Below are 27927 nucleotides of genomic sequence, written 5' to 3'. Positions count from 1 at the left end.
CAAACATATACTGCTGAAATAAAAGCGAAGTGAAATAATACTTAACCTTACAATTTGCCATGTACTTTAATATTTTTCTTCTCTTTTTCTTTTTCCCCTCTTATTCTAGTCTGTTTTAACTTTTCTATTCTATTCTATACAATTTTTTCTATTCACTTCTATTCCCTCCCGTTAAAAAAAATGCTGACCTTGACCCTCACACTGCAAAACCCTAAGTTACATATAAGAACTACTGACCATCACTTAAGCTCTGCCATCATTACCCCTACCACCATAAAACTCATTAATTCCTTCATAATAGCTGAAAATTATTCAAAAATTCAGATTTCAGTTTCCATTCCCGACATGCTGAATATGGATCTCCTGGTGTTCTTAGCCCAGGAATCTCCCTCTCTTTCATGCATACCCTGCAGTAGACATTGAATGATCTCCTAGGTTTTTCCAATTCCAAAAAGGAAGAAAAAATGACATTTAAAGATATAGTTTCAAATTACTCTTTTTCTCAGATTTGATTTGTATTTAATATATGCAACATGCACACATATATTCTGGAACATACTCATTGTCTATTTGAATTATCTAAAGAAAAAAATTAAGTTCAGGTAACTATTCTTCAATAATTAAAGTAAGTTTATGCTCCCTGTACCCATTTGTAAATGCTTTTTAATATTTTGAACTCAAAATTATATTTAGTTAAAATTAAGTCAAAGTTGAGATTATGTAGCTTAAATTATCTGTTTTATCTTTCTATTGCATTGGCATAGATAAGTGTATCTCAAGCCTTTATATAGGTAAAACATTCTTATGGCTGTATTCAGAATGTATGTGCTATAGAACAAATAAGAAGATTAGTGTAATCCACTTCCATTCCTCCCAGAATTTGGTGATACACCAAACTATGTCTCAAAGCCTTCAAACATAATCATTATATGTGTCTAGAGAGTATTATAATGTTTTCTAAACACAAAATCCCAGCAAAAGCATCCAAAAATCTATTTCAAGATTAGAAGTATGTTTTACTATCTGGATTTCCACATCTAATATCATAATTTAGTATATATTTATAAATGCTATAATCTATATATACAATTGAATGTATTTAAATAAAATATTAGGCATCTCACATAAAAACTATTATTCTTGGTACATATTTGGAAATTATGATGGGGATTTTATAATATGAAATGTGACTGTGAAAAAAGATTTTAGTTTGACTAGTCAATGTACACTTCTAGCAATAAGTACTTTGATTTACTATTAAATTTCCAGATCATCTGAATAGTGGTCCAAAAGGGGTCACACAGTTCACAATCATCAATGAGCAGAAGAGAATTTTAGTCATCTTTACTTTCAATACAAATACACTTCTCTAGAAAAGAGGGACCATGTAAAATATATATATATATATATATATATATATATATATATATATATATAAAATCCCCATAATAATTTTATGTATATATATATATACACACACACACACACACGTGTTTTGTTTTGTTTTTTTTTGTGGCTCCTGTCTTGAGATATTTAGCTTCCCAATAGATTATTTGTGACTATAAATTCTACAGAAGTTCATATATGATGCTTTCTGGAAGACTTCTCCATTAATATCCACGGGCATGTACAGAAGCTTCTGAAAATGCTCCATGTTTAAGTTAATTCCATAAGCAAATACCTGTCCTGCATTAGTTATAAGACCATGCAACTTCAGGTGTTTTAAAAAGTACTTGTGAGGATGCTATATTTTTCTCTCAATCTCATGCTTTGTTATTATTTATTGCCGTTTCATATGTGGACTCCATGCTGATCCTACAGATATTGACCTATACCTTTTTGAATTCTATATTTTGGTTGCTTTGTTGTATCTTCAGGATCCTTCAATGAAAGGTACTATGGTTGTTAACTGTTTGATAGGCTCTTGCCCGTCTCTGTACATTCCATTCTGCCCACAAAGAGCTGCATCACAGCTGTCATTCTGAATGGCAAAGATGTCTTTGGCTGATAAGCCTGAGCCTGTGGCACACAGAGTGACTTACAGCAACTAATTAGTGGAAGTTGGGCCACTGTGAGGTTTGGTGGCATCCATCAAGCCTGTGACCACTGCTGACACCATCAGCAAAACTGTCAAATGTGGCTCTTCCTGTGAATAAAACCAAGCCCACTTGTTCTGTGGTGAAGAAAGAATTGGCAGAATGAGATTCATAAAAAGTAAAAGAAGGTGATGGCCATCCTCTACACGGTGTTAAGTAATTGAAAGAAATATCCAACTGGTGGAAAACTTGATAAATGACATATCTGTTGAATCCAACTGAAAACTTCTGCATGAATTTCCAATGCAGCAATTCATAAACCACCCAAGTTCTTCAAGTCCATTCTTTTAGACTCTGGAAAACAAAACTAATCTGTGCTGTCTTTACTAATAAGGGGCTATTAATTATTATGTATAAACTAAAATATGAATATTTATATACAGAGTCATTCCTAGACCTAGATCTATTATGTATAATGATCATATTGTATATTTGCATATATTTTATATACACAATGATTATTGAAATTTATTTAAAAATCCAAATCTGTTTGTAGGAACATATCTGTAAAGATGCATATCTGACTTTATAATTGTTTAGAAGTTTTAAAGCCATTGAGAAACACTGTATCGTCGTTGTTAATAATAATCTAAAACTTATGTAGGTATCCCATTAACCAAGAATGTGAAGTTTAAAAGCTACTGAAGTTCTGTATTTCCAAGTAGGATGGCATCTTTTTATTTGAGCCAGAAAAGAATTCGGAACTGAGGAGAGAATTAGCCACCAGGAATTTCCTCAAATTGCTGATGCCTTCTCCTAACACCTGCCCTTCACACCTGCAGTCTGCTTGAGAAAAATTCTCATTTTTCCATAGCCACCTGCCATGTCATCCATTATCACTCACCTGGGAGACTCCCTCAAGTCTCATGCCAAGGTTATCACATTTTTCCTCTACTTAGTAAATTACTCCTGTTACGTGTTGTTCTTGAATCTTGAACATCTCTTATTTTAGTGCCCCTTATGCTTTGTGTTAATTTATTGAATTAAGTGTATCCCCTTAGACTGTAATATCTGAGACACAAAGAACCATGTGTGATGCTCAGCATGACATACTTAGAATTTAGAACTATGCCGCTGGTACCGTAGTTGCTGGGAAAGTAATTGTGGAAGGAGAGGGTGGGAAGGGAGAAATGTTTATTTATGACTCTCGGATTGGTTTTAACATAATTATGGAAAAGGCCAAAAGGGGAAGATGGATAATTTGCTTCCTCTGCAAAGAAAAGTCCCAATATCAAGTTTGTGTGTGTGTGTGGGGGGGGGGGGGGGTGGCTCAGAGGAAACACGAACACCCAATCTTCATTTACTTGACTTGGAGACTTTTTTATAGACCTATCTTAAAAATTAAATCAATCCACATCAGAAGGCAGAGCTATGTGGAATAAGGTTGATCAAATACGCATACTTTTATATTTTGCTACAGCCTTAATGCCTCTGAAATCTTTACAACATAAGTTTACTAGTGTGAAACACACCTACAACCATGTTTCCAGATAATCTTATTACACGTAGGTGTGCACTGTCTATAAACTCCTGGACTATAGTTCTTCGCATTCTGGGTAATTTGTTTTAAATTCATATGTGCTTACTTGACACACAGTAGGTGCTTAACAAATATTTTAATGAATTAATTAGTTAAAATACATCCCTATATAATATAAATTTCAGATAACAGATACATATCTTGGCTTATGAGATAAACTCTCCTCTGAGATACAGCAGAGTTTTCAACCACCCATTATAAAGATTTCTAAATCCTTTATAGAATGGTAGTCAGCAATTGTCCTGCAATTGTCTAGGAATTGTTTGCAAGGCCAATCTTACACGAAATAGCAAATTCACATATTAGACTTTTGACTTTCACCAGCTGAATAGGTGAGAACTTTAACAACTCTGTAAATCTAGATATGTATTATTTTTGCTGAGCTGCAGATTTGGACCCTTCACAACCCAAGGGTGAAATGGATGGGTGAGGGGTGGGATCAGGGAGGGGAGTGAGTGAACCAGCCTGTCATCCAGCATCCATATCTTACTGCAGCTTTCTCTACTTTGTGTTATATATGTAATGGTTCACAATAAGTGGCTGGGTATAACATAATTTTTATAATTTTTTTCTGACTTGATCATTTTAGAGTGCAATTTTATGTAATATAGAATTGTAAAAGATCAAAAATATTCTTCATATCAAAATGGCTTTCCCAATTTTGGTCTGGAGATTATTAGCAGGAGCCACCCTGGGATATCTTAACCATCTGCACCCATGAATTTCACACTTTCAATAACTGCCACATACTCAGAGCCTGGTGGCTAAAATTCACACATTTTAAAACCCTCTACCAATCTTAGCTCTTAGAGCTAAGATTTCCATCTGACATTGATTTTCGGATTTCATTCCTATAAGGGAAAATTCTTATCTCAAAAATTCATACACCGAACACTGGATCACTTTGTAAAAATATTTTAGCTCAAGCATCAAAAACAGTGACAGAGAACAGCTACTCATACTGAGATGCAGTCTTGTGTGAATTCCAATAACTATGAGACATTTTACCACAGATTGCAGAATACACACACTGAAAGCTCTATCTCATTCTATGCTGTTTCATAGGTAAAGGGAAGGGAATATAATAGCAGGGAAATGACAGTAAAATTTATGGATCGTAGATGCTTAGTAAAGTCTATACATGTTTATGCTATGAAAACAATGTGCACTTTTTCATTTCTGTGCTTCTATTTTAACCATTATGATGCTCTGTGTATCCAATGACATCAGCTCTGGCTGGGGAAGAGAAAACTAAACACGACAGACAGTTTAAATTCCACACATTATTTGAAACCTAAGTTAAGAAAGAATTTCAAACATGAACCATTTTCTTTGACACTTGCTTAGAAATGTTATATATGGCTCCAAGGTAAAATCATTAGATAACTCCATGATCAGAAAACCTAGGATCTAATCTTAGTGCTCTCACTAGCAAGCTCTACGACCTAGTACAAATTACTCCATCTTTCTTGTCATGAGATTATGCTTTAGTAACATGAATATATAATCTCTATAGTCCCTGCAAGTCACATAGCCTATGATTTTATTTTCTTACTGAAATGATCGTACATAGTAGTTAGCAGTTTCTGAAGCCATATCACTGTATTCCAGCACTGCTAATTACTATCTGTTTAACTTTGAGAAATGACTTAATCTCGGTCTCAGTTCCCCATCTGTAAAATAGGGATAACAAGACTATGTACCTAATGGGTTGTTTTCAGGATTAAATGAGTTATCATATGTTGCCAATTCTAATGGGAAATATTTTCCATATTTTAAAAGATCTCTGAAAGCAGGATACATATTACAAGCTATCATAAAAAAGCACTTATCAGAGTTTGGCAGAATGTTTTTCCCTAGTGGCACATAAAATTGTAGCATGCTTTATACTTGGCAGTATCTCATATTAGGTGAAATATGGTAATACACAAAGTGCTTAGAAGAATCCCTAGCACATAAATTTCTCTATGGCTGATTTTTTAACACTACTCTAAAAGTAAGCAATAATTGCTATATCTAAGTCAAGAAAGAGAGGTTAAGAAAAACAAGTTGAGAATGATTAAAAGCTTGCTAGTCACATCAGTCTTGATTTTATTTTATACCTAATGTCATAAAAATATTTAATAACTTTGTCCAGATTAACATTAAGTGGCATAGAATGACTTCCAATTTGAACTATGATATAGTTTTATAAAATTAAATGTCTTTTATGTTAAATAAACAGAACAAACATTCTCCTTTTAACTTATTTAGGGTGATTAAAGAGGGGTTCTGTAGATTGTGGGTAAATAAAAAAAAAAAATAAGGAAATGCATATATTTACCAGGTTTGGCACATTACTGAATATTAAGAAAAAAATAAAAACATATTGCAGGAATCAACTTTGTATGTTATAGTCATCTTTCATTATTAATTCTCAAGTATAATTAACACTAGATTAATAGCTTCTCAAGGACTGGTTACTAAAACTATTTCCCTTGGTATTGGCCTAGACATGTTCAGCATTTATACAGAAACCTTGTCTCTCAGAATGCTTTATAAAATTCCAAAGCTGGCATTGCTTCTATCTTCTCTTCTAGAAGTTTTATATCTTAGATGAATCTTTATTTATGAATAAAAACCATTTTTTAACCGTAAATTAAGAAGGGTTGTATTATTGTTGGGTACAGTAAGGATGACTATTAGAAGGATCTCCAGTGTTCTGGACACTGGAAACATACACTGCAATCACAAAAAATCAAAGTGTTAAAAACTATGATTCCTTCCTCAGCTTTCAAGTGATTTAGACTTTGGAAAAAGAAGGATCATTAAAGGAAGAAAATAAAAGCAAAGGAGGAAGAAAAAATATGTGCTGAAGTTTACAAGGGCATTTCTAACTAGTTAGACACAAAGAGAAAGGTAGAGAACATAAATATGTGGAAGAATAATTAGGGACTAAAACTGTCAAAAATATCACTTTATCTTTTTACCACCTCAACTAATAAATGATTTCTCTGAAAAAAGTCACTTTCTCAATCAAGTTTCTATTAATCAAATAGTTTCTCAGACCTAGTTTACTAATGGGGATTTTGAGAATGATAGATTCCTTTAGTTGGCAAAGTATAATGACTCAGTGCAAAACCCTTCACTGCTAATAGTAATCAAAGTGTTTCCAATAAGTTTAAGAGAATGAAAACAAAAACTAAGTTCAGTAACAAAAGGGAATACACATACACATACACACAGATACATATTATCTATCATTCTATCTATCTACCTTTCTACATACCAATCTATGTACAATCTATATGTTATGACCATGGAAAATAGTGAAACAGCATTGTGGGAGTATTAGAGTTAACTATTAAAAATAATTCCTTCAAAATATGAATCTTGTATATTTTATGATAGATGAGCTCATTAAGGAAAAAAAAGGAGAGTAATGAGTTTTCCTTTAAGTCCAGACATACAGGGAAATGAATTAAATTGAGAAAAAATGTAGTTTAAAAAGGGAAGGTTAATAAAAATTCCAATTTATCCGATTCATATTAAGCAGCATTGTCTTCTTTAACTTCCTGGAGGGTGGGGATGAAGCAAGCCAATCTTTTAGCAAGTAGATATGCATATCTTTTAGCTCAATTAATTAAAAAAAGAATCAATTAAGAACATTTAACTCCAAAAGTTGCTCATTACTCTCTCCAAAAATAGGTAAAAATCAATACTTTGCATTCAATGACTAGAACATTATATTTATGACCAAGATTATGTTATGACATGAACATTACCTGAAGGAAAAGATTATTGTTGGCATTTTGTTCTCAAGGGTTTACTTAAAGTTGTTAACCAAACCACTAATATAAAAATGTGACCAGAAAATAGGTCTGTAAAGAAAATAATTACAATAGTTAACATACAATATTTAAAATCTCAAAGCTAATAAAAATTGCTGAGTACTAACATGGTGTCTAGAGAGATATGGCATACCTCATAATGGTTTTCTTCATTCTCCTGAATGTGGAAACCCGCAGAGCTGGGACATTTCTGAGGAGTGACAGGAATATTGTCACTTTTGCTGTGTGAGTTACACTGAAAGAGATTACCAAATAATTGTGACAAACTACTCCACATTTAGAGTGTCTACTGAGACATGGTTGTTTGCTATGAACCTAATAAAGGAATAACAATTGAGCTAATAAAAGTCTACGCCCATAGATGCATGCATGAATATTGAGCTTTTACCCAATTTTTTTTTTAACACTCCCCAGGAGAAAAAAATTGTCAAATTGTTATTACTAAAATTGAAGAAATCAAATATGTAGTTAGTTAATTTTTACCCTTTCTCTTTTTAGTCAGTCTTTACTTATTGCACTTATGATTTTAGTAGGTAACACTTACATGGTATGACTAGTTGTGTGAGATATTATTCAAGTATGAACATGTGACATGGATAACATTATCATCCCCACTTAGAGATGAGGAAACTGAGGCACAGAAAAATATCTTTTCCAATGTTATGCTGTCTAGGACCCTGTCCATACCCTTATCTACCATATGCACTACCTTTTTTAAGTGCTATATTAAATGAGTATCAGTGTTTCCTGTATTAAGTACAGTATACTATAGTTTCAAGACCACCATTTTATATATTTAAATATATCTCAAAACACTGGCATTGCATTTTAAAGATTATCAATTATCTCAAAGGTTTAATTTTGTTTGTTTATGAGAAACAGCAACAAAACGGACTAGGAAGACGCAACTCTCACACCCAAACTTCCATACCTGGAAACTTTTTCGGCAATTAAAAAAAAACATTACTCCATGTCTGTTCTCTCTACAAACAATATTATTTCAATCCTGTTCGTAACATACCTCCTCTATGCATTCTTCATGGGTAATTAAACATATGCTCATTGTCATTTTAACCTGTGCTTGACACCTAAGTAACTTTGGTCTGTCATTGGTAAAATGCTATTCTACCGACATTAATTCTTTGCACTCGCTCAAGTTTGTCGAAATGACTTCATACTTAATTATGAAGGTCTATCTTTGATATTTTTCCACAGAGACTTCCTTGGATTGCTTAAAAAAACGTTTCCACTATAAAACAGTTATTTCCATTTGTAATGTTCCTAGACATCTTAATCACTCAATTTCTGTCGCTAGCCTTTCCTCGTATCTATCGGTGCTGATTAATCATCTTAAAATTTCTCATGTATTATGCAGTTTTCCTGCTTAGACACATTTCCTAAATTCCTGTGGCCCTGCAGCAGTTCTTGCCCTGGTTGTACAACAGAATGACTTGGGGGGCTTTTAAAAATGTCAATGACTGAGCCAGTTCCCATTGGTTACATGAGACCCCAGGCATGAGTATTTTTAAAACACCCAGCTATTTCTAATTTGCAGCCAGTGCTTTGAATTCCTGAGTTAAGTTTAAAACTCCTTTGCCTATCTTACACATTCTATAGATATCCCTTTTTAGTTCTTACTTTATTAGAATAGCTAGAAGGAAATATCTGAAACTCTTGAACTGCAATCCAGTATCCTTGATTCTTGAAGATAATCGTATAATTACATAGCTTATACAGTGTGACTGTGTGACTGCAAAAACCTTATGGCTCACACTCCCGTTGTTCAGTGGATGGACAAATGAGTAGAAAAGCGGGGACAAAAAAGTAAATGAATAATACAGAGGTGGAGGAGTATGGGATATTTTGGGTGTTCTTTTATATTTTTATTCTTATTCTTATTTTTATTTTTTTGGAGTAATGAGGATGTTCAAAAATTGATTGTGGCAATCAAGACTCAACTATATGATTATACAATGAACAACTGTACACTTTGGATGATTGTATGGTATGTGAATATATTTCAATAAAATTGCATTTAAAAATGTAAAGCAAAACAAAATGAAACAAAAAAACAAAAACAAAAAACAACTTCTTTGCCTGGCCCTCAGGACACTACAGCAAAGTTTGGCCTCACTTCTCTTTTAATCTGATCTCTTTCCCCTTCACATTTGTTCTTGCTATTCCTCATTTAACCCATCATATATTATGTTACTTTTTAAATGGATGTATCATAATGCTTCTGTACCTGAAAAATAACTGTATTTGCACAATACATTATACCTTCACCATACAAGACTTTATGTATTCTTCACAAAAAAAATTTCCACAGGGGTAGAAAATAAAATCCTTCTTTAACAGATGGGGAGACAGAGTTTCAAATATATTCAGTGTCACTGTGCAAGGATTTACCCAGTGAAAGCACTCCTAAGTGACAAGACTCAGCATATTTCCACCCTGCCATACCTCCCTAAGAGATTCATTCATTTTCTGATCCATTCACTTCATTCTATTTTCTGTTTGTTTCAGTGGTTGACCATCAGACATTTATTGAGTGCATGCTGTGTGTCAGAATTTTACTGGCTCACCAAGACAAGGCATTTAATGTCTTAACACTCACCCTAGCAGTGAAATAATACCTGGAACCAAATACCCACCATGATATGTGAAAATGTATGTACAGATTGCTAAGGGCCAAGGAAGAGGGAATGACTAGACTCTAGAGTTTGATGCATGGGTAGATTCTTGAAAGGTGGGCCAATGAGGGAATCATGGTGAGAGCGCATTCAAGACAGAAAGAACATCATATGCAAAGGCTCAAATAGATAAACACTCATGGTCTGACCTTGGAGAGTATAAAGATTGCATTGAGGATAGGGACAGAAGTTATGAGTGCATTAAATTTAGGAGTAGATGCAATGATGAGAAGTTATAAAATTGGTCTTAATATAAGGGATTATTATCCAGTAAATGTGATAGATGTTTTATAAACAATGGTGGTACCAAAGGTGAACTACAACCATCATTCCTTCTCTCTCCACCTCCCCAAGAAAATACACAACATAAGAAAAATGAGTATTGGTGAGATGTCCGCAGGGCCAAAGCAAGTTCCTCCATCCCAACAAGATTTCACCCCTACAGCTCTCTAGTGTCTAATTCTGGAGCAACCACTGTTTATAGAACAGTGAATGGCATCAAAGGTCAAGTTTAACCCTCTGTGACTTCTTCACTTTATAGATTTTTGAGTATTATTCTGTAGATCGCCACTGGGAACTTCAAATCTATGAATCAAAGCGAAAACAAACAAACAAACAAAAAAAAGGAAAACAAAAGAAAAAAAGAAAAAAGTAATGCTATAAACATTATTTTGAGATCAAGTATTATAAATAGCAAAAAGTTTAGGAAAAAGTTCTTAAGAGAAAATGATTTAATCTCTATAAACCCTTCCCAACAAGTTTCTGTTTCAGAGACAGTTGCAATCTGAAATGGAAACCGATTTATTATAATGTCTCAAGATTTCACCCACCAAAAATTTTTAGCTTGCCAATTTTTTTTAAGTAACTATATAATGAATTACGGTTAAGATAGATTTGCTAAATCAGATTTAATATTGCAGGATACATATGTAAATTAGACTTGAGAGATCCAGAGCTCAATACCTACAAACACATTAAATGGAAATCATTGTAAATACTGTTATACTTTAGAGCCCATATAATGTTTTCCATTACCTACAATTGATACTGTCTATTTTAATATAAGGATAAGTCCTGTCCCCTCAAAATCCCAAGTCTAGTTCCTGGGAAAACTTTTATTTGCTACATAGACTTACCTACCAAAACTTGCCTCAAAATCAGGTTTGACACAAATTTTTTTACACAAATTCCTAAGAAAGCACTCCACAGACATAAGAAAAAAAATCAACAGTAGCAAAAGCAACAAAAGTTTTATGAAAAATCACATAACGATAACCAAGGCAGTTGTCCGTTAAAAAGGGGGTTCTTTACATTTTTCACCCAAATCTAATGCAGCAGCAGTGTCAACAATTATTCTATTATCTCTCTTACCCTCTTAAAAATCAAGATGATATACTAAAAATCACTGGAGCTGTTACAAAATTTCTGCAACCATTCTACCAAAACTGCTCTATGATGATCACCAATGACTTCCTCACTTAACTCAAAGGCCATTCTCAGTCCTACTCTAATTGACCAAGGACATCACTCCCTCTTTCTGTTGTCAATAGTCTCCTAGGACACCACACTCATATGGGATTCCCTGCTCTCATGGACCATCTTTCTGGAATTAGATTTTTATTGGTGTTATGCTGTTGTATATTTCTTTGTATACTACTTTGCTGTATAAGAAGAAAAAAATGGCTATTTTTTTTTTTAATTGTAGAGATTGGGAAGGCTGAGATCCCACTACTTCCCCAGGAGGTGTTTTCTCCAATGGCATTTATTAGTATGACAACAATACCCACACTGACAAGTTCCAGAATCTAAAACATTTTCTCACAAGCACAAGCAATTTCCCATATATCAGCAGACAAGAAAGGACTCTTAGAACATCCCTACACATGCTTACCTCAACACACATATTTTCCTGATTATTTCTAGAAACTAACATTTGTAGTTTATAGGACTCATAATGTAGACCTTTATCATCCCTGAAAATTCTCCCTAATCATCTAATGTTCTGAATGCTATTCTATCTCAAATCAGTAAATCTTCAGCCTATAGACACAGCCTTCTATCTATGTCTTCTATGCATCCTCCATTGGCTTATTTCTCTTTTGTCTTTAAACATGATTGGAAAACAAAGCTAAAACATTCATCAGATTCTTGTGATCACACAGATATTCAGTGTGGGTAGTATTTATTGTGACTCAAAATGAAAATACAGTATAATAAATTTTCAAGCCAAACGTTATATAAATACCTAATCAAACCATAGTAATATGGATGGCTAGCATACATTTCTACTTCTTCTGTGGAATAAGAAGAGAAAAAAGGGAACGAGGAAAGTGTACAAAGGGACTGTCAACTGTATCATGGTATACAGGGTGATGTTTGTTTTGTCTCTTTTTTATGTGTTTGTTTTGCCTCTAAAACAATTTTTATCCTCTAAAAATTGAGACAAATTTGTAAAGCTTAGCATTCGTTAATTCTGAGTACTGGGGATATAAATATTTCCATATTCCTTTCTACTTTTTCTGATTTTTTGAAATACTTGACAATAAACAAGTATATAGAATAATAACATAAAATGAATATATTACTATATATAATAATAATAAGCACTGTTTTCTTAAAAATCTGTTCCATCCACATGACAAAATTTTTGATAATGGTTTTGGAAGTGCTTCATAAACCATAAAAACCTTGAAATAGTGAATTGAGTCTAAAGGCACTGGCTATATTATTAGACACAGACCACATGGGTGTTAGGTCCCTTCTAGTATTTGGCTCAGGGTCAAACCTCTTCTTTTCAGTAGAAAACATTTCCCTAAAGCCAAGTGAGAGAACACGCTGGTGGTTCCTCCTATGATACTTGAGCTTACAGGTCTTTCATGTGTTTATCTTCTCTCTACTTCCTTTAAATGCAGTTTTGACTTTTTTTCACCACAGGATTGAACATGCTCTTCCTGTTTACAGTTTATCTCCAGCATGTAGCACAATGCCTTCAGCATTACTAGGGACTCTATAAATATTTTTAAGTGAAATAAATGAAAGGATAAATGAACACAAGATTTTTACAATGACATATTTTCACTTAGTTTATTTTGGCTTCTAAATCTCTGGGTGATAATTTCTATGTAGCCTTTTTTATTGTCCCCAACAGACATATTTGTTACAAAAGTAGACTTTCTGAAACTTGCATTTAGCATTGTAAATGCTATCATAAAAATAAGATATTTAGTATCCTAGATTAAGAGATCCTGTGTTGCAAACATTAAACAAGAAAACAGGTTTGGTCATTCTCCCTGGTTTCTCCATCTAGACTGTTGGCAACTCATGGCAGGGAGCCTCTTCTCACAGTAACAGGTTACCTAAGAATGCAATTTTAATTTGTGACTATTTGTATGAGCAAATGTGATCCTGTTTTACTTCTGGACCACGCCACAGTCCCCTACCCAATGGATTTTGCCAAGTCCACCCTCTTGGTTCTTCCTGGGCAGCAGACCCTCTGCCTTCACAAGCAAATTAACCGGGATCTGCTTCCACACTTCTGGAATCCACCAATAATCCTTCTTATTTTCCCTGTGTAAATTCTCTTTCATCCTTCTGAAGGTCCCCCAGTTCAGACCTCCCTTCTTCTCCCTTCTCGATGTCCCATATGCACTCCTTCCCCTGCTCCCTTCTACCCTTGAAGGACAGAGGTTCTCTCTCCTCTGTTTTTCAACAGCCCGTCCCATTTTTCATCTAGGTTTGCAGAGAGATGAGCCCAATGGAGGTAGTCCCTGCTGCTTAATGAACAGCATGAAGTTGACTATCCCACTTGGGATTTATGAGAAAACAAGAGCTGATTTTTCTAGTCTTTCAGCACAGTCCATTCAATAGACCAGTTGGTTTCCCTCAATTAAATTTCCCTGTGATCAAGTGAAATTAACAGATATAATGATACATTTCTTACTGTGTTTTTGAAGTGAGTCACTTTTGAAGCATTAGGATAACATTTACTCCAAGTTACTACTTTATGACACACTAAGTGGAACCCATGCATTCTAAAGAGGATACTTTGTGTGCAGGAAAAATCTGAAATAAGTAGAAAGAGGATTAGAAAAGAAATCTAAGAATATGAAATTAAAATCTCAGGAAATTCAGTAAGTGGTTTAAGCTAGAGTACCAGATTGAAACATTTTATTTTTTGTTTCAGAAATCCTCTTTCATATGTAATTCCAAAATGTAATGATATCTGTCACAGACTGGCTGACATTTTTCAAACAATTTCAAAAATTTAAAAAACATATAGCTGCCAAGTAATGTAACCAAGAAATAGCTTTTTATCAATGTGTTACTGCTTAAGTAGTATTTCAGAGTAATCTTTAGCCATAAATATCTTAGTTACTATAAATTATAGCAACTCGGTATATTGTCCACTTCCTAAGAATGTGTGTTCTGTTGATTTTCTGTCTATGCAATGACTGTCAAGACTTTTCCTAAGGTACTATTTACAAATGCAGAAATATAGAATACAAAGTCATTATCTATCTATCTATCTATCTATCCATCCATCCGTCTCTCCATCCATCTACCATCCACCCATCATCAACCCACCTAGATGGGCTGGAGGCAGGGAGAGAGAGAATCCAAAAATAAATAACCATTCAGTTTTTGAGAGGGTTACATTAGGCTGACTTTTCTCTACTGTTCTCAGCACAGTGTTTAATGAGGCTGGGAGGGGGGATTGTCTTGTATTCTTGCAGAATTTGTAGTAATCCAATTAAAAATTAAACAACAAATTTCATGTCAAAGTTACTTGGCATAGTCCTTCATGTGCAATAACTTTCAAGCAAGAACAGACGTGTGTGAGCTAAACATTTTATGTCCCAAACAATCCTAAAGGCAGAGGTGCTGAGCATGTGAGGGTGAACAAAACTTTGCTAAGTAAATAAATGCATTAATAAGTCTATATATTTTCCCACATTGAAACTGTAAGTCCATTTGTATACAATTACTACCCAGCTCTCCACCTTAACATAGACAACTGTATGTGACTTCAGGCTATTAATCATCAAAGAAGAGTAACACAAAACTGCCTTTATGAAGACCACAAATTGTAGCTGCTTCAGTGCACATTACAGCGTTTCTTTAAATGGTTCATGGATCTTATATTAGAGTTTTATGCACCTCCTTTGACCTAGTTGCTATGGGAATGCATTGAAATAAAATTCCTCTCAAAGTATACTTCAAACACTAATGTTCTATACTTTACAGTTTCTCTATTGGTCCCTTCCTTGTATTATAACCTTACTATAAAGCCATTTCACAAGAACAATAATGCATTGAAAGGTTTTAAATTACAAAAGTATTACATGTTATATTGCTCAGGCAAAGCTCTATTAATTCCAGTTTGCTCTGCACATTGCAACTTAATTCTGCATTTTAAGTAAATGGATGTAGGCAATGCAGGCCTTTGCAACTTCCCAACCACACGGAGATGCTAATTTCTGTCCAAATACATTCCAAGAACCAGAGTAGCATACATTTTCACTGCCAGGGATAATCAGGATTATTCATGCTATATTTTTATCCAAGACAACTGTTTTGTAGTTTAAATTTATTTCATTATTTTTGTTATAAAAATCCTGATTTTTTCCCTTAACTTGACAAAATTAACTGTTTTTACACCTTGAAGAGAAATTAAAAGTGAAATTTCCTCAAAACAATTCAAAATAGACTGATTGAAAATATTTTTAAAATTCTAAACAATAGGAGAGGCCCTATTTTAGGAAGTGTTCACTGGGAATTTGAGGACAAAGTCTTTCTGTTATGTTTCATGATATAACTGAAATACTTAATGGAAGGAAAAATGATCACTTGCCTTTGCTTATTCCCACTAGTATGTTTCATTTTCACTCTAGGTGATTAATGTTTAAGAATAGTGAAATTTTTTGAGTTGGTTAACATTTCTAAGGGGTTTTAGAAGAGTACCAAAAACGTAGCCCTAAAATTAAATTAGTAGAAAACAACAGCATTACTTGAAAACGTGTTCCATTAACTGTCTTAAAAATGCACAGAAAAGTTGTATCAGTTTAAGATGGAAGTGAGCCCAAGGATATAGTGATGGGCTTTCCACACAGTAAATATTCTCCATCTATGTGGAGTCAACCATGTGTGGATTGCATTTATATTAGTACACACACACGCACACAACACTCCATGACTATACCTACAAGATTCATTCAGATGATTATGTATACTTGTATATGAAGGAGTATTTTTATACTACTACACTAAAATTACTTTCATTGATATTACATTGGATACTATGTTTCTTTCAGAAAACTTCATTATGAACTATATAAATAAATTGCATTATAGAATATACATGTAAGTTCATAACTGTGATATAATTTATTTTTAAATTTATAAATATAGTTTAAATAAATCATATAGTATACTAAACTTAATATATATAATGTATAGCACAAATGCATCCTGCAGTTTAGGGCTAAATTATTTCTAAAAATTTCATTTTTACTGAGAATTATAATTATATTTTGACATTTCTGTAGAGAGAGAAATTTAAAAAAAAAAAAAAGAAGAAGAAGGGTGATTTCCAACATTAAGATCTTGCCCTTCTATACTGAAAAAATGTTTCCAAAAGTAGATCTTTAATGTAATATCAACCTTGGCCATCTGCATGCCAATCTCTTGAAAAAACAGTCTATAAGTCAACCTTCAGCCAAAGAAATTGGGTAATAAATTCAGAGATTCAAATCTAGAGCAAATTTTAAAATGAATTTAAAATTCAATGCTATGCTAGTTATTTGATTATTGTCTTTTCAAAGCAAATTCTTAGAGAAGTTCAGTGGTTTAGTATGCTTCTCTGACTGTAAACCTTTCTAAAACAGCCCCTGAAGCTGATACCTATTTTGTAATAAGAGAGATTTGGCATTTATAGCACATTAATAAGAAGCAAACAAACCTATCCTTTGAATTCATAATTTTAAAACATGTTTTCATAAGTTGAGTATTTTATATTTTGATTTTAAATTCATTTATTCAAATTGTATAATATCTAAAGTTGAGTGAAAATGAATAACTCTTTGATGTTTTAGGGTAAAAAAGGATGTTCCAGAATGCACTGGAAAGCATGGGTTGGCAGTTGGGAGATTGAGATATATATTGGTCAAGGTTATAAAGGGAAACATAACTGATAGGATATATATAAATATTATGAGATTTATTATAGGAATTAGTTCATGCAAACTTGGGGACTGGCAAGTGTGAATTCCATAGGCAGGCTACAAGTTGAAACTACGAGGCAGGTTCCAACAAATTTTCCAGGATTAGCTAGCTGGCTGGAGCATAGAAATTGTTTCTGACTGCTGAAATCATCAGCTCTCCCTTTAAGGCCTTCAACTGAATGGAGGAGACTTTTCCCAAAATCTCTTCTGTTAATTGTAGATGTAATTAGCCATAGATACAATCCATTGACTAACGAGTTAAACCCACAATATATCCTTACAGTAATAGTCAGGTCAGTGCTTGCTTGACCAAACAACTGGACACCCTTGCTTAACCAAGCTGACACATGAACCTATTCATCATGGATGACTTGGACTTCAACCTCAGCTCTACTGCCATCTGATTGGTATTTCTCAGCCTCAGGGTCCTTGTATGTAAATGAGAAGTCTAAACTAGAGGCTCTCCTCTACCTCTCTGAGTCTAGGTACAGTGTAAATAAATGTAAGGCATTATGAGATATTATCCCAAAACTTAAGATAAGTGGTTTTTAAAATATTAGACTCTAACTTTAGAGCTTCATAAAATGGTATAAACAATTTACTTGATAAGGTAGCACAGGAAGGCTAAAATCTTACAACTAATTCAATCATAACCATTTGCTCTCCCACATATCTCTGAAAATGTAGGTTTACTGTATTAAAACCATCTTATAATATTTGACTCTCATCACGTCCCATACATATCTTTTTGTTCAAGAAAATAAAAACACCACTCTGGAAGGCCTGACATGCACTGACTGTGCCTCTACTTTCTTTCCAAAAACAAAATAATGTTTTGAATATCTTTTGAAATAAATTTTAGAATACTTAGGGTCAGATGATAGACACTAGTCATAGTGATGTTAGATGGGAACTCTTTAGTAAGTCTGCAATCTCTCTAGATACGAATGTCCAAAAAAGTATCTTGTTTTATAAATGTATTTCAAAATTAAATTTCTGTGACTTTTGAGGAATAAAACAAGGCAAAGGAGAAACATGTTTACTTTCAAGGTCTTAAAAATATTTTTTCATTTAGGTGTTGGCAGAATCCCTGAAGTAACTTATTTTAAAAATAAGGAAATATCTGAAGAGGTAGATACTGCTATTGGAGTCTGTCTTTTGAATTACTTTGTCTCCAAGTTCCAAAGTAATATAACTTCAGGAAAAAAAAAAACTCACTTTGCTGTTTATCTTTTAATCCTCAGGTCAAAAAGCTGTAACATTTAAATGACTCTAAAACACTAATACTTCTTTGATTTATCCTCATGAAGTTGTTCCTCTGGTGAAGGAAATATGAAAATAAACAGAAATAGATTACAGAAACATATACAAAAAAATTTACTTCAAAAATGTACATTGATAAGTATAAAACATGACTGGGAAAAAACATTTCTTCTCTGAGGAAGAAAATGATAAAATGTTATATGATTTGATATTCTCATCAAGAAATGTTGTTACTCTTAGGAAGATTCTCCCAAAATAAATGCATTTATTTATTCATTTGTTCCTCCATTCATACAAAAATTTCTTAATAACCTCTGATGTGCCCAATATTTTAAGGATTTGGCTAAAAAAATTACAAATATGAAATAATTATTGTCCTTGAAAGTTGATATTGTATTAACTATGGTAATTTTGACCAACTATACATCTCCCAAACATATTCAGTGACGTGTAAATAACATTTTCTAACTTATTCTTCTCTTCCATAGAGGAGAATAAGAGTAAATGCTGACATTTTTGCACTGTGATTTTTTTTTCCCACATAGTGTTCTTCTAAAGAATGCAGAATGCTAGCTCTTTGTGACACAATTTCACTTTGACCCACAATAAAATTAAAATAAATCTACTTACTTCAAATGAGTACGGATTATTACTTAAGCTCATGGTAGTTTCATTGACATGGAGAGATAACAAATATATTATAAAACATTACTCTTCATGTTAGTAATGCCAATAAAGAAATCCACTTCCTAATCAAGGAAATGTAATTTGAGGAAATGAATTTTAGGAAAAGAGAAAATAAAATATATATTGAAAGTCTACTTTCTGCCTCTTACCTTAAAATTCAAGACCATTGAAACATCTCTCTTTATGATCTTGCATTACCATTCTATTACAATTTCAAGCTATTTCATGAAAGAGTTTATTATTCAAACTTAGATAATAAAGATCTGATTAGAATGATGGGACTTTTTCACTCTCCTTCAATGAAGGAGAAGAAAAGATTCCATTAGACTATTCAAAATACATCTTTTTCTTACCTGTAAGAATCCAAACAGATATGAGGTACTTTTAAAAAGAAAACATAACTTTTCTCTAGCTCTTAAGGGGTAGGAATGAGGGAGGGTGGTGTAGGAGGCAGAAGGAAGCAGCCAGATAAGGTAGCTGGCCTCTTTTTGAGATTCAACATGAAAAGAACCAGGAAATCAGGGTAAATATGATTCAAACCCTGACACAGCTCCAGAGCTCTGAATCCCTTTTGCCTATCTTTCAGCCCTACCTCTTTTTAAGTTCTGTTAGGTCTCCTTTTCCTTCCCCTCTGTGGCACTGAAACTCTTTTAACAGTTCAGTATCTAGACTCAAAAACTGTGCTTGCAAGGAAAGATTTGTAGCAATTCCCTTCCATTTGGAAGACTTCAGCATTTGATAGTCTCCTTGAATATTAGAGTTGAAAGGGACTTTAAGAGTTTCTAGTCTTAACCTTTATTATGGATGAGGAAATTAAGGCAGAGTGACTGTCTGACACAAGTCACAGATTCAGAAGCCAACAGATGACGTATTTTATTTTATTTAGACGACATAGGGTAGAAAATATCTCAATTATTTTTAAGATAACTGAAGTAAAAAGAAATTCAACCATATTTTCAATCCCATATTTTCAATTATAGTTTTATAGAGTTTAGAGGGACCTTTGAACTCAGCTCATCAAGGTTCTCAGAATTCAACAGTTCACTGCCCACAGTCTGACCACAAAGACCTATCAATGGACTGGATTTGGAGCCTCTAGCTCATGCAATCCAGATGGCCATTCCATTTAATAGGAACAAAAATTCTCCCTGTAAGGGACTTATAACCAAATCTTAAGGAACCATCTGCTTAACTCTACATTTAATCATATTCATAGCACATACCTCTTTCCTCGGTTCAACTAAAAAAATCCCATGCTCAGTATCTATGAGTTCAAAAGGTCTAATCAGATATTGTGGAACATCAGCTAATAGAATGGTCTGCAAAATTTAAAATCAAATACTCCGATAAACATGTGTCTAAATATAGCCAAAGTGTAGGTCTAAGTACAGTAACTGTATTTATAATTTTATCCATATGGCTTAGACTGTTTTGTTTTAATGGTTAATGGTGAGCAAAGCTTGACTGAACTTGACTAACTTTTATTTTATTCTTTTAAGCTAACTAATGTTGCACATATCTTCTCAAAGTATATACCATTCTTTCTAATTCCCCAGTGAGCTCTCTAACACATGAAGAAGTATAGAAATTTGTTCACAGTGTTATTAAAATAAATAGCTAAACACAACAAGGGAAGTTTACTTAAGGAAGGAAAACACATACAAACACATACACCTAATAAAGGGTGCATTCAGCAAATATTTACAAACTTTTAAACAAGCTACAAAAATACACATGAAAGATAACAAACCCCTCTTTTCTGATGCTCATTAAACTGAAACTACTTCCAAATGAAATTTTCTTTAAAAAATAAAGTCAGTACCTACTTTCTCTTACTTCAACTTCGTACTTTATACACTGAACACCAAATAATAAAATATGCACTTCATTTGTTGGGAACTTTATCCACTTATTTGATGGTTTCTGTTGATACCAAGTTAGATAAGGAAACAACTTTGTATCAATTTTTTTCACTTCATCAATTAAAGAGAAACAAGAGTCCACTTTAAAGTGAACTGCCATGAAACTAGCCTTCAAGGATGTGTTACACGTAAAAGAGGGGCACCCTTGCATTACACATATTTTTTTGATGTATGCTATCAAAGGCCAAAATTTTTCTTTCAGTTTTTCCCATTTTTGAACAGCTGGACCCAAGTGACTCACCATATTCTAGAATCATTTTGTGTTCTAATTCTTTTTGAAACATGACCATTAATGACTTATTTGATTATTATAATCAGAAACACTAATTACTGCAGTCTTGATAAAAATTCAGACATTGTCTCAAGAGGGCTCTGGTCGAATAAATGTGTGACTTGCTATTTGTTTTTATGAGAGCTACTCATTATGATTCAGTGTAAAATGAATTTATGGAAAAGAAGTGACAAATACTTTGCATGAAAACTCAATACAAACACAAAATATGCAAAACAGAATTTACCAGAAGATCCCTTTTAATTCCATTACCAGGTAAAAAGATACATAAATACCACCTTACTTAAATGTCCCTAAGTAGTAATTCTCTTTATTTATATAAACAATTCTGTAAGTTTAAAATGTTATGCCTTCATGTTAACATTACATATACCAAAGACAGCTTCCTCCCAGAAATCTGCTATTCTCTAAAAGCCCTCAAGGTACATCCCTACACACTGGACACCATCACCTCTTTCTCCTCACTTCTCCCCTGCAGGTCTGACAGATTAGAAAAACTGGGCCTCTGGACCCTCAGCAAACTGGAATCTGGGGATGGCCAGATTATTTTGTTAGGAATTGCTGCATGTGGCTATGCGCAAAGATGAGTTGATCCTTGCCGAATTCTTTCTCGGAAATTTAAACTAAAAGTGAGAGAAGAAAGTCTCAGATGGTGATTGAATTCGAAATTGAAGAGTTGGAATATAAAAGAACACAGAGGAAACCATGCATAAGCTTTGAGAAAACAGTACAGAGAAAGTAAACAGATATTTTCAGAAACGCATAGCTACAGAGGTGGTGGCAAAGAGGGGGGGGGGGGAGAAGAAACAGAGGAGAAAAGAGAGACAGACGACTACCTTATCTGTCTCTATTCCACTTGCAATAACTATTCAAGAGTTCTTTATTTCCTCTCCTTGGATTCTAGGAGATTTCCATTTTACTTCAGTTAAAGTGTGTTTCTGTTTCTCATAGCTCAAAGAGTCTTCAGCAGCAACTTTTATAATTGCAAATCTTATACTTTATTAAGACTATATTTTAAAATCATCATTGGATTTATCACTTCATTAGTCTTCTTTGGCAGGGTAAGGCAAGGCAAGGCAAGTGAAAAGACTCTCAAATTCAGAGTTACTAAGGCAAAAAGAAAAAAGAATGCATCTTACTTTACCACCTTAACAGATTTTATAATTGCTATAGTAATAATTCTCACTACTTTTCCCTTGTTGAAAAAAAATAAGCAGAGAAGTAGAACATTTGCCTTGATATCAAATGGATGCCTCACTATTTCTATATTTTCAGGATAAGACCACTAAATACTCCCTGCATAATAAATGTCTTTAAATTAAAACAATACACAATTTTGCAACTTCTCTTGCAATGATTTTACAGGATGGTTTTTGATTATGGTAATATAAACTGACCAATAATTAATCTCACTCTCTGGGTATTTTCAACCCTCTGTTTTCCACAAATTTTTCTCATTGTCTGCTTTGGAAACAGTATTTTGCACCTTCTATTTTCAACTTCCTAACTTTCCAGTTTCACCTAAACTCTCTTGACCCTGACATAAGTTATTCGTGAAAAGCCGTCACTCTGCTTTCTTTTCCCTTTTCTTTCCTAACGCTAATCTCTCCTCTCCTGTATCTGTTCATTTAGTACACTTGACTGCTCCTTCCCAAGGGAAACACCTTCTACTGTAGTGTTTCTCATGTCTACATTCTTAGTTAGCTTATGTTCTCACTAGCTCTTATTTTTCTGGGTAACTTAATGAGATATTGTAACTTCAACTATCTTCTATAGACTTATAAGTCATGATGGTCAAATTTACTGCTTCAGAACCAACTGTTCTCCTATGCTTCATTCCACATTTAAAATGTTTGCTATAATTTCCAGCTAGGATTCCTTCAGGCATCTCAAAACCAATTTGTCAAAACACAAATCGCTGGCTTACACTCTGCTTACCTCATTCCTCTGCCCAGTTTCTGCATCTATAACAAAAATAACTTCTTTAATATTCATAAATCTTTATAATAACTATTTGGGTTTTTGTGTCTGTCTCCCCCTTGATGTCTGCAGTGCAGTGTCTAGCAGGTAGTGGATTCTTAAAACTGATTTTGAATAAAAATTTTCAGTAGTTTAATTCAAATTCTGCTGCAGAACCACACACTGCAATCCCATTCACAGAACTGCAAGATTTGCTATGGCTAATTGGAAGTACTGAATATTTGAGATTGTTTCCTTCAGACAGGTTGCCTGGGGGCATAGTCCTCAGAGCGTGGCAATGAAAAAGCATTGTGTTCACCATGAAACCAGGAGCCAGTAACCTAATGTTTAGGCCTCAATCTCCCTGTGGAGATAATAATCCTTCTCCAGCCTGCCTTGGAGGGTGGCTTAGAAGCTCAAATGAGATAATTAGATGTGAAAGAATTTGGAAAATATGAAAGGCTATATATAAAGAATCAGGTTCTGTTAATTAATATTAAAATTTTAAATTTTATTAAATACATTCACATTGTTCCTTATTAAATCATAAAACTTGCACTGTGTTCATTTTTCAAAATAACAGATTACGGCAATCTTTATAAGATTCTTTTACTTCTTAAGCATATATATACATATGTATGTTTAATATATATAATTGATAATACATTTGCCTTCTAGAATAACCTAAATAATATGCTGTCAGAGACCCTTTCAAGAATAGTCCAAGAATTCACATTCTATTATTCAGAAGGATGTATGCTTGATATCTAGGCACTGCTTGAATTTACTTAAACAATCCTTGCCTTGGAAGAGACTTGATTTAATGAATAAATATATTTTAAGATGTGTTGTTTCTACTTTTGCTCTGAAATAATTAGGATATACTATTTTTTCTCCTGAATTTCCAAGCTAGCTATGCAGAACAAGATGCGAGGAGATATCCCAAAATATATTTGGTTTCCAGGTAAATAAGGAAATATTAACTGTACTTCTGATTGTCACTAATCCTTTCTGGAAATTCCTGAATTGTAGCATTCATCCCCTTGAAAGGAAGACACTCAATTTACAGTGTATTTTGCATGTTCCTAAATAACTCTTGAATGATGAATTTCACTGTCTAACTGAGGTGGTTTACTGCAGCACATAATTTCTTATATTAATAACCTTTCCTACAGGAGCTGAATGACCTTCTATAAATACAGTCCCTTCATTCAATCAAAAAAATAAAGCCTGTAACTACCTCACAATTCATTATCTTTTTCACAGGTAATTGTTGAAGCAGAAACAAAACACATATCCCCAATTCTCAACCCATGTACAGTAAAATTATGCAGCCTTCTGCACTTATGTAACACAGATATATTGAAAATTACGTTGCATGTTGTGCTCCAAATCAATGCTATTGAATGAATTCCTGTTTTCAGTGAGTCGTAATTGTCAGAACACAAAAGAACTCCTTTCCAAAATCAAAGGCACCCTAAAACAATAACCTCCTGAATGTTTGTATATTTTCAATCAGTCTTAAAAAATTGCCACTTCATAAGAATGCTCAGCGATTATGGTGAAACCAGATTACAGGGTTATTCTTAGAATCTACAAGACTATCATTTACATAAAACTTAGACGGAATCTGTGAATTCAGTAATGGAGACTTCCTCTTTGAGAGTAAAGCTGATCAACACTGAATTTCACTATGCATAAAGGCCCAAAAATATATACTCAACAAATTTCACAGGTTCTCTGTTCATTTGCAAAGATCTCTACCTCTGAAAGAAAATCCTAGAGCAGCTAGGATAGTTATGCCAGGAATTTCTCTGTTAAACCAGAAAATGTCTGTCAAAATGCTTCAGATAATTGGTGTATTCCCAAAGCGAATAAATTAGGAATCTGGAGTAATGAGTGTATTAAGAGTCTATATTCTTAAATACCTTTGATTATAGGAAGTATGGAAGGAGAGATCATATCTACATAAGAAACAGCATACTTTTTAAGACAAAAACGAGAGTTAGATTAAGAATAGCTCTTTGTATAAGGCAGGCAACTCAATCGTCTCGAACAGGATTTGTTGGCTTAGCCAGTAAACAAAACCAGGGTAAAGGGTTATGTTTATTGCATCTGGCCCTCTTTAGATTAGAAAAGTAACCTTTATTTTACAAGGAATATATAAAGACAAAACCAATTTCTGCAGAAGACCTGCTGAGCTAAAATTTGCCACACGGATGCACACGCACACATGCAACATAAATATATGCTTTGCATAAAGCAGAAACAAAGCACATATTAAAACCTCAATGGGACAATATAATAGCATGCATGTTCCATAATCTCAGAACCCAAGGGAAGACCATATGTATACAAAAGGTAATTTAATCCATGGTAGAATGCAATGTGAATGTTTCCTATTTTTTATACTTCCGGCTGAGGTGGTAGTTAGCAAAATTTCTAATAAAACATACAAAACAATTCTAATAGTAATAATCCCAACAGTCATTTAAACTGTTCTAATATTTTTTCCAGATCATTGCTAACATTTTTCATATATGTAACCAATTTGGGGAGCAATGAAGGTCAAAATGTTTCCAAATGTTGACTGCACAAAGTTTTGCCAACAGTGGCTGAAGATGGCTTGCTTCTTGAGTTAAACTTGTTTGTTGTATAAGTAATCTCAATATTTGTGTTCCTTTCACAGAAAGAAAAAATGTCATCTCAATTTTTACACTTAATTATCAGAAAATGTCTGTAAATGAAACTGATAGTCCATCCTGTGTTTGATCATATGCTAATCAAATGACAGTACAGAAATTAAACATGACAAACTTTATCAAAAATTATTAATATTTTATACAAATATTTGAGACTTACATAAAAATAGTATTTAGTTGTGGCATGTGTTCCATCTGTAATTTAAAAAAAAAATAATTGATCCGCTTTTTTTTTCAACTCCAGGAGACCCACCACCCTACTTTCTTTTTATATAGGTTTTTGTTTTTTTGTTTCCCTCTAACCTAAGCAAGAGAGAAAGATAATACACCTGAATTTCTTCTGAATGGACAGGAGAACAGACTCAAGGAGCTAATAGGCATTTTCAAACTTTAATTTTGGGGATTCTGTAGGAGATGTGTGGGAAGAAGGTAATAGGAGAAACTAATACCAACAACTCAACCAGAAGTAACTTCTTTATGTTCACATCCTTGCTGTGCTTTGGGCTGAAGTAACCTGGTCAGTGTACAAACACTTGCCACAGCTTCATGCCTGGAAAGTTCTGAATGTACTAGTCGGTCAATGATACGATGCCTTATAATGCAATCTGTTCCTCTTGCTATTGCTGCACATAACTCCAATTTGCCTCCACTGTAAAAGATATGGGGAACTACAGAGTCCTTATCAGTTTTACAGTTTGGCTTTTGTTCAGGTGATGCAGCCAATCAAAATGCATCTCCCTGCCATTCTAATTAGGAAAATAATAAGCTATTGTTGAAGTGGCTGTGTTTTTCTAACTCATTGATTTATTTCATCTTTTAAAAACCTTGTTATATGTGCCGGTTTGAATGTATTGTGTTCCCCAAATGCCATTATCTTTGTGGTCTTGTGGGGAGACGTTTTGATGCTGGTTAGATTTGCTTGGAATGTGCCCCACCCAGCTGCGGGTAATGATTCTGATGACATGTTCCCATGGAGGTGTGGCCCCGCCCATTCAGGGTGGGCCTTGATCAGTGGAGCTATATAAATGAGCTGACTCAAAGAGAGGAACAGAGTGCAGCTGGGAGTGATGTTTTGAAGAGGAGCAAGCCTGCTAGAGAGGAACATCCTGGGAGAAAGTCGTTTTGAGGCCAGAGCTTTGGAGCAGATGCCAGCTGCCTTCCTAGCTAGCAGAGGTTTTCCGGACGCCATTGGCCATCCTCCGGTGAAGGTACCCGACTGCTGAGGTGTTACCTTGGGCGCTTTGTGGCCTTAAGACTGTAACTGTGTAGTGAAATAAACCCCCGTTTTATAAAAGCCTATCCATCTCTGGTGTTTTGCATTCTGCAGCATTAGCAAACTAAAACAGATTTTGGTACCAAGAGTGGGGTGCTTTTGCTGCTGAGTTTGCAAATACCAAACATGCTGGAATGGCTTTTTAAATGGATAATGGGGAGTTTCTGGAAGAGTTGTGAGGAGCTTGATAGAAAAGGCCAAAACTGCTTTAAAGAGACTGTTAGTGGAAATATGGACTCTAAAGATACTTCTGACGAGGCCCTGAACAGAGATGATGAATGTGTTGTTGTAAACTGGAAGAAAGGCAATCCTTGTTTTAAAGTGGCAGAGAATTTGGCAAAATGGAATCCTCGTGTCAGATGGAAGGAAGAATTTGAAAGTGACAACCTGGAATACTTAGCTGCGGAGATCTCCAGACTACATGTGGAGGAGATACCCTGGCTTCTCCTT

At 34.0% G+C, this 27927-nt stretch overlaps 1 protein-coding gene across 8 annotated transcripts in view; it reads right to left on the bottom strand.

The window, feature by feature from the left end:
- PCDH9 (protocadherin 9) overlaps positions 1-27927 on the bottom strand; it is a 1016093-nt gene that overhangs the window by 667385 nt on the left and 320781 nt on the right. For 5 of the 8 annotated variants that reach the window (XM_037800551.1, XM_037800553.1, XM_037800546.1 and 2 more), the window contains exon 3: positions 7600-7701. The exons of the other annotated variants lie outside the window; for them this stretch is intronic. In XM_037800551.1, coding sequence (XP_037656479.1) covers positions 7600-7701 — 102 coding nt within the window. The remainder of the gene's footprint in view (positions 1-7599; positions 7702-27927) is intronic. 8 annotated transcript variants of the gene reach the window in all.

This window comes from Choloepus didactylus, chromosome 12 (assembly GCF_015220235.1).
Source record: "Choloepus didactylus isolate mChoDid1 chromosome 12, mChoDid1.pri, whole genome shotgun sequence".
In the NCBI taxonomy this organism is placed as follows: Eukaryota; Metazoa; Chordata; class Mammalia; order Pilosa; family Megalonychidae; genus Choloepus; species Choloepus didactylus.
Note: the sequence above shows the minus strand (reverse complement) of the source record. Positions and strands in the feature narration are given on the sequence as shown.